Below are 9,249 nucleotides of genomic sequence, written 5' to 3' on the forward strand. Positions count from 1 at the left end.
CAATTACCACCCAGACAACTACCCCGCTAGGATAACTACAGTACCATCTAGGGTAATTACCTCTACTGTAGGACAACTAACCCGCCAGAACAATTACCACCCAGACAACTACCCCGCTAGGATAACTACAGTACCATCTAGGGTAATTACCTCTACTGTAGGACAACTAACCCGCCAGAACAATTACCACCCAGACAACTACCCCGCTAGGATAACTACAGTACCACCTTAGGGTAATTACCTCTACTGTAGGACAACTAACCCGCTAGAACAATTACCACCCAGACAACTACCCCGCTAGGATAACTACAGTACCACCTTAGGGTAATCACCTCTACTGTAGGACAACTAACCCGCCAGAACAATTACCACCCAGACAACTATCCCGCTAGGATAACTACAGTACCACCTTAGGGTAATTACCTCTACTGTAGGACAACTAACCCGCTAGAACAATTACCACCCAGACAACTATCCCGCCAGAACAATTACCACCCAGACAACTACCCCGCTAGGATAACTACAGTACCACCTTAGGGTAATTACCTCTACTGTAGGACAACTAACCCGCTAGAACAATTACCACCCAGACAACTACCCCGCTAGGATAACTACAGTACCACCTTAGGGTAATTACCTCTACTGTAGGACAACTAACCCGCCAGAACAATTACCACCCAGACAACTATCCCGCTAGGATAACTACAGTACCACCTTAGGGTAATTACCTCTACTGTAGGACAACTAACCCGCCAGAACAATTACCACCCAGACAACTACCCCGCTAGGATAACTACAGTACCACCTTAGGGTAATTACCTCTACTGTAGGACAACTAACCCACCAGAACAATTGCCACCCAGACAACTACCCCGCTAGGATAACTACAGTACCACCTTAGGGTAATTACCTCTACTGTAGGACAACTAACCCACCAGAACAATTGCCACCCAGACAACTACCCCGCTAGGATAACTACAGTACCACCTTAGGGTAATTACCTCTACTGTAGGACAACTAACCCGCCAGAACAATTACCACCCAGACAACTACCCCGCTAGGATAACTACAGTACCACCTAGGGTAATTACCTCTACTGTAGGACAACTACCCCCTTAAAATAACTACTCCCTAAGACAAATAAAAGGCTAGAAATTTTCTAATTTTTGGAAGGGAAAGAATCCCTGTACTTTTTGTCAACAAAATAAACACTTTTCTAAATCAATAATTATGTGTCATAATGTTGCTGTATACAGTATGTGTATATATGCAAAATATAGTATCATTTTATTGACGTATAGTAACCACTTATGTCAAAGAATAAAAGGCTATAAATGTGCCAATTTTTGGAAAGAGTCCCTGTACTATAGTACAGGGATTTTGTCAAAAAAGGCTAAAAATATACACTTTTCTGAATTCAATAATCATGCCATAATTTTGCTGTATGTGTGTATAAATTGCATTAGTATCGTCTTAATGACGTATAGTAACCAGTTATGTCAAAGAATAAAAGGCTAGAAAAGAATGTGCCAATTTTTTTAAAGAATCCCTGTACAGGGATTTTGTCAAAAGAGGGCCAACAATTTTCAGTTCTAAATTCAATAATTATGCCATAATTTTGCTGCATTAGTATCATCTTAATGACGTATAGTAACCAGTTACGTCAAATAAAAGGCTATATATGTGCCAATTTTTGGAAAGAATCCCTGTACTATAGTACAGGGATTTTGTCAAAAAAGGCTAAAAATATACACTTTTCTGAATTCAATAATCATGCCATAATTTTACTGTATGTGTGTATACATTGCATTAGTATCGTCTTATTGACGTATAGTAACTAGTTATGTCAAAGAAAGGCTAGAAATGTGCCAATTTTTGGAAAGAGTCCCTGTACTATACTACAGGGATTTTAAAAAAAAAGGATAAAACATTTTCACTTTTCTAAATTCAATAAATATGCCATAATTTTGCTGTATGTGTGTATACATTGCACTAGTATCATCTTATTGATGTATAGTAACCAGTTATGTCAAAGAACAAAAGGCCAATTTTTGGAAAGAATCCCTGTACTATTATAGTACAGGGATTTTGTTAAAAAAGGGCTAAGAATATACACTTTTCTAAATTCAATAATTATACCATAATGTTTCTGTATATGTGTATACATTGCATAAATCCTAAATCAAGTTTGACTTTCCCCTGTGATTCTAACAACGAATTATTTGTAATCTTTCCACTGAATAAGCTTGTATAACCCGAAAAAAAAAAAAAACAATAATGGAAGAGAATAGCACTAGTTTGAATCAGAAACATACCTTTTACTTTCCAAATCCAATTGGAATTTTTAAATAATGGTTTGGATTTAGTACAAATATATTTTGTAATAATTGTATAACAATGAGGTATTGTATGCATATCCTATTCTATACGAAATACAATTACCCGTGCACAACTAATTTCAGGTACAATATTTTAATATTTTAAAAGTATCATTCATTTTCATGAACACCCTTTTTAAATCTAGTTGCCTCTATAATACCAATAAAAAGCCCTTATTTACGAGAGTTTGTATCATAAACAAGATTAATACCAGCAAATTTCAAAAGTTTCATACTAAAAATTGTTTTTGTGCTGCTTGAGCAACGAATTTATAGTTGAAAATTGAATACACCTTTTTTTACCAACAAGATTATTTCATGTTTTACTCTGGAACTAGAGTTTATACCTTTGATATTTCAATTACACATACATAGTTTATGCAGAGCTGCAGTAGACCACACAGTAAAGTGGTCTTTGATGGAGTATCTTATACAGAGAAAAACCTATAGCCTACAGTAGGGATTTGTTCCATGCTATAACAAAGCCTAGTGATTTTTTTAAATATTGGATTTTTCGAGTACCTTGGCCAAATATACTGTAAGGTCTGGCTTAACATCTGAACATACATCATCATACAAACAAAAACGAACGCTATTTAATGTTATTACTCATTTATTAAACATTGTACAAATATACAAGCATTAAATACAAAGAAAATTCACATATATTTACAAGTCAAAACTTCATTCACATAATACATTTAACCAGAAGTATATTTATTAATAGGGAGTTTTCAAATTGCAAGGACTGATGAACTAGGTCATGTTTTTTTCAATTCACTGTGCGCATACATGCTTCCTCCCTCCACCCTCCACACATTTGCTTCCTAGGTCCAGGTGACAACTGACCGATGACGCATAGATTGACACAGCTTGTTCTAAAGCTCTGTCTACACTATCAAACTAGTATCAAAAAAAGTTTGATGTGCCCAAATATGGTGATATGACATCATCATGTCCATATATGGGCAAATTTGATAGTTTAGAGAGATCTTTAGGTTGTTGGTCGTCGAGAATCAGAAGCACCCTATCAGTATTGCACATTCGTCGATGTGAATCAATTCATTGTTTCTGTATCATTGATGAGGGTCATAATCCAGACCTGGCAATTGTAAAATATTTCTTCTGCCAGCAACCCTTAAACGATGTTACACGTACATCAACTTCTCCTTCTTCTAGCTAAAAAAAAACAATATGATTTTTAGAGAGGTATAACACATTTACAGAACTTTCACTGCTGGTCTCTAGTTTGAGGACACTTCAGAAAAAATGTGGTTCTGTTAAACTCTACAAACCCACCTGATTACAGGCTTGAACATTTCACTTTTTAAAAATAAATTGTGTTTATTGTCAAAAGGTTGACATTAGACAGTAGTTTGCAACTACCCAACCCTTATCACCATCTTGAAAAACAACAAGATGCTGGTATAATAAAGTATTATGCTTATGGCAGTGTTTTTATGATGTTAATGGAGCCGAGACAAAATAATAAAAGTGTGTGTATGGGTTAAATATAATGTAGTGCTAATAGACCCTTGTTCACACAGGATATTTTTCAAATGTTTAGTCAGAGAGTGATTTTTTAGGGCATCTAAACCATACGGGCAAAACAGCGACAATCGGTGGCGGCAAATTTAATTAAATTAAATTATGAATTCATGGTCAAACACAGTAAAATATTACACAAACCAGTAGTGGTGTTAGTAGTCTATGAGTTCTAGCTTACCTGTATAATAAACCGACAATTTTTGTTTATTCAAAGTTAAAATTCACATAAAAATATAAAAATGTAAAATACAAACAAAACACATAATTTAAAATACAGATAAAATACATAGTTTAAAATACAAAATACAAGCAAGATTGGTGTGTGAAGAGAGTATAGCATAAAATGATCAATGTTTCCAAGTTTCATTGAATTGCCTCATTGCAGTAGGGAGAAACGAGTTTCTCATTCTATTGGTTTTCCATCTTTGGTACACTAAACTAAAGAGAGGGTGATAATTATCCGACATAATTTAAATTTTTTAATTATCTTTAGTTCCTATTATTTTGTAAGCTGTTTGTTTGTGTTGCGAAACTTATCTTCAGTCTCGATTAATAGACATCATGAATATTAATTGAGAAGCTCATACTGTAATTTGGAGATAAATTGCGGTACAATAAGTTCACCACTATCAAGTTTGTTAATGCACAATTTATCTTTTAATCACATTAAAATCTTTCAATACAAACTACACTTAACAAGTAGCCTGCATTTTTTTGGTACTGGTAAATTCAAATTTGGATGTATACCAGATCATGTCAATTTGCTGTGTTTATTTAATCCAAATAATGCCATTAGATAATCCTACAGTACCTACTGAAAACTAATACTATTCAGTTCAATCCAAGTCCATGTCCAGTGAAAATCACTCTAAGCTATCTTCTGCTCTATTGAAATATATTAGCAATTACAAGGTACCTGGGGAAAATGTTAGCTAGGATTAAGAAGGAACAAATCATAAATTAAAGATTGTGCTATATTTCAAATAATATAAAATTAATATAAACAACTGAATTAATAGTCACTGCAAATTTTACTAAAGTGTAGTAAAGTTTTATGCAAAGTACCAATATAAATAAAGTCGAATTCGCGTAAGTCGAAAAATTGTGAAAGTCAAATTTTTATGAAAGTCCCAATTCTTTCCTATATATTACTGTGTAATTTTAATTTGTAAGTCAAATTTTTCCAAGTTAAAATTTGTATAAGTCGACGTCTCAGATAAAGGAGGCTTAGCATGTATTAGGCCTAGCTAGCTAAGCAACAAATTCAATTCAAGAAGGCTCATCGTGTAGGCCGTGATATCGACGCGATATGTATTCGCAAAATATGCCTAAGCCTAGAGTCTAGCCGTAGCGAGGCTAGTGAGTGAACCTAGGCCTAGCATTTTTTTTACAAAAGTTTTTCTGTAAGTCGAAGTCTGCATAACTCAAACTTTGATATCAGTCCCATTAGATTCGAATTAGGCAGAGTCAACTGTACCTCTACCAATGTATTTTATAGATGAATCTTCAACTATGTTCTTTAAATAATGAAAGTGAATGTCATTTGCAAATGGTTTGTTTTACTTGCTGTAGAACAATTACTATGAAACACATGTCAACATTTAATATTACGATCCCCTGATGTGGCAAAAATAGAACTCCTATAATAATTAAGGTGACATGAATTATGCAAATACAGTAATCAATTATGTTAATATGATTCATGGACTGAAATATTAAAATTATCTTAAGAAAAAGATTCTAAAATAGACTATGATATAAAATATGAATTATGCTAATGAATACATTATGAACACAAGTATGCTAATGAGTACATTATGATGAGAAGGCAACATGGTTTATGCTAATTTTTGATGTAATTTAACAACAATGTGTAGATGACTATGATTATAAATTTTTTCAATGTAATGTGTGAATCACAATAAATGTTATGTTAATGTGATATAGATTATGCAATATAATTATAATAATTCCATGAATTTATTCTAATTCAAACTTAATTTTAATAATGCAACTGATTAACATACTGTGTGTAACTCATTAAACATAGCCTACTAAAAACACTATTATTTTAGGAATACCAGACAGTAGAAAGTATAAATTAAAAGAAATTATTTTAAAATTATATTTTTCAATGTCATAAAAATATATTACAGTGATATTATACCTAGAAAGCTTAAAAAATAAATCTCAAATGTCTGTTATATTATATTAAAGCAATACGATGAAAGCAGAGAATATGTTGAATTATGCAGCTTTTTCAATGCCATCCCACACAATTAACCAATGTCGTCAATACATTATCATAGCTGAAATAAAAATGCAGAGGGCAGCACACAGAAAATAAAGAATATTCATAAGAGATTCAATAGCAAAAAGTCTGATATAGTAATGTATACAAATAATGAATGTTTGTGAGTGGAATTAGATGAGAGATGAATTGTTATATTATGTGAAAACAAACACTCATCTTTCACAGAATTCATTATTTGTTTATTAAATAACTTATTAATAACTTCCTTTTAATCAAATGCTAGGCCAAGGCCCATTCGAAAAGGGACCGATCAAAGTTTTCACATGTAGAATTATAGACGGCGCGAATCGGGTCATAAGCATTTGGAAGTTGGAGACAATCGTCCTCCTAGTTAAGAGTCGATTTATGAATGTAGATAGCTTCTTTGACACACACAAAACCCCCTCCCCCTCCAAACAAACCAAACCAATGTTCTTGTGATATATAATACTTCAGATGAAGTGGAGCTTGGACAGTACTGTGTATGTTCTAAAAGCCTATGTTCTTTGCTTTGGCCTGTGGTGGTAGACAGGGTAACATGTCAAATTATGTCCTTTTCTATCAATTTTTCATCTGGTGCCAACTTGTAGTTGGCATAAGGTTGTGGATTAAAATAACCTTTAAGGCCCATTTTGATTTTTAAATTGGTTACCATGTCATAAATATTAAATCTGATTATTTTGATTTTTATTTGAATATTATTTTTATTTAGTGTAATTATGCATTATTTGAATATTATTTTTATTTAGTGTAATTATGCATTATTATTATTACTACAATGTGATTGTTTGCAGAAAACTATGAGGCCATACCCTGCGGGCACCATGCTTCTAAAGGCAAAGTTTTAATTAATACACTGTATGAGTTATTCTTGGTGTGAACATGTTCATCTGTGCTGCTGTGTAAGTTTAACAATAAGAAAATAAACCAAAACTAACATACAGCGTTAATACCATTGCCAAAGAGCTTACCAAATCATTGCCATAAAGTTCATGAAAGCAATCCAATGCCATACATTGACGAGCACACATTGTCTTCTCAACACCAGCTAATTGCAAACATTTGTTACTCCTTTCACAATTTGATAATTCATTCTTGTATCTTTTCTCCTAGGTAGAATATAAAATAAAATATTTAATAATAAAGAAATAATTCATTTTGTAATGTAATGCGACATTTATATAGCGCTATTTCATGAAGATCAGAGCGCTGTGGACTTAGATGTTACACCTTTTAAACAACATTCTTCTCCCCTAAGGGTCATCGGCAGCCAACTACGGCGCCATTACGTCTGTCCACGACAGTGTGTGTGTGAACTAGTACACCGGGGTAACCCCCTACTCGGTTCGAAAGATGTACTAGGTTCTTATATAGGTTCAATATGCATACACTGAACCGGTTTATAGTCCTTATCCAAGAAGACTTGTTCTACCACCAGAACCATGGAGTGAGTGAGCCTCGAACCCTTGCCGATGTTATGGCTATGGATCACGGTTTCACTGTCTTAACTGCTCGGCCACTCACTCATTTTGTTCCTAATATTATGGAAAATAAATTTTTCTTTTTTTTGCTGATCCAATAGATTGAAATACTATAAAATAAAAAAGGTATGCAGTGAGGAAGGTTTAGTTCTACCCTTTCAGGCAGTTTTTTATTCAGCTTTTGCTGATTTTAATTGTACTTCATTGAGATCCTATTACCAGCCTATTAAGTATTACTAATAATACATAGGGTAACTAAAAATTAAAATGGTCAGTCCCGATGGGCAAATCCAAAAACAAGATAACAAAATGTGTATTCTGTTTGATAACTTACTATTTTTGGCTTCTTCTTATAATGATATCTCTGGTAGATGTACTGTTTTCTGGCAGCACATCCAAAATTATCAAGTAGATCAAGGTACATGACAACCAAACAAAGTACACCAATTCTTAAACTATTATGCATTCTATAAAACAAATATGAAAGCAACATTTGAAAAAGCTATCCACATCGTAGTAAATGTGAATGAATTGGAAAAACGCCATAGATTACAATACAATTATACAAAGTAAAAAATTAGTATAAAATAATAATAAAAGTATAAAGCATTTTGAATTATTTCACACAAGACACACACAAGGCTTTGCCATGGTTTTGGAAGAAAATTCTAGGAGCCACTAAATTAAAATGTGTTTTGACACAACATTTTCTGCTTTCTGATTGGCTGTTGGATACAAAATGTAAATTCGCAGTGGCTATATCTATACACCACCTAGTTAGACGGTACATATAGATATGTTATCCACACGCTAATTAATACTGATACTGTATATGTCTTTTCTAGGCCCCTTATTGTCTAGATCTGGCCTGAGACCTGAACAAATTATTATTTAATTATTAAATATTATATTTATTCAATACCTGTAGAATTCTTTATGACCTGCCACTGACGATGTCTGGTACATCATTAAGGGGCCTAGGCCTACCCTACTACTAGAGGCCAAGTTAGTTTTCTCTTGTCTACAGAACAGTAGGTACAGTACTGTAACTGTAGGCCCCTTAATATAGGCATGGGCCTAGTAGCTAGCCTAGGCCGCCTCTAGGCTAGAGTCTAGGGCCTAGGCTAGCCTAGCTAGGTTGAGTCTAGCCTAGCCTAGTAGGCCTAAGGCTAGCCTAGGCCAGATAGGCCTAGCCATATTATAATTTAATTAAATAAAACATGGATTCCATTAAACATTTTAATTTTGTAAACATATCAGACAGGCACCTGATCCTAAAATACAACTTATAGTTCAGAGAAGAATTACCTGAATCCTATTAACCTTTACTGTAGGCCTAGCTAGAGCTTCGTTCATATTAAACATAACAAAGATCCATACATGTGGCTGTCTGTACTGTGTGTATAGTCCTGTGGTGGTGTAGTCTGCATGCTGCTGCTGCCCTCATGATCAGATGTACAGCAGTGTGTGACGTGTATTCCTCCTCTCCTTCCCCTTCCCCACCAAATAAAAATCGCTTATGAAAGGTAATCGCCGCCAAAAATTTCAA

General features: G+C 33.9%; 1 protein-coding gene across 1 annotated transcript; it reads right to left on the minus strand.

The window, feature by feature from the left end:
* Positions 1 to 2,973: 2,973 nt before the first annotated feature.
* On the minus strand, positions 2,974 to 9,001 carry LOC144844668 (uncharacterized). The gene is made up of 4 exons (XM_078701688.1): positions 8,987 to 9,001; positions 8,035 to 8,167; positions 7,191 to 7,328; positions 2,974 to 3,557 (listed from the first exon to the last, which is right to left on the minus strand). Exons 2-4 carry the CDS (start codon positions 8,164 to 8,166, stop codon positions 3,468 to 3,470), a joined length of 360 nt encoding a protein of 119 aa, XP_078557814.1. The 5' UTR covers position 8,167; positions 8,987 to 9,001; the 3' UTR covers positions 2,974 to 3,467.
* Between the last annotated feature and the right edge of the window lie 248 nt (positions 9,002 to 9,249).

The sequence above is a fragment of the Antedon bifida genome, chromosome 6, assembly GCF_963402885.1.
Source record: "Antedon bifida chromosome 6, ecAntBifi1.1, whole genome shotgun sequence".
Classification (NCBI taxonomy): domain Eukaryota; kingdom Metazoa; phylum Echinodermata; class Crinoidea; order Comatulida; family Antedonidae; genus Antedon; species Antedon bifida.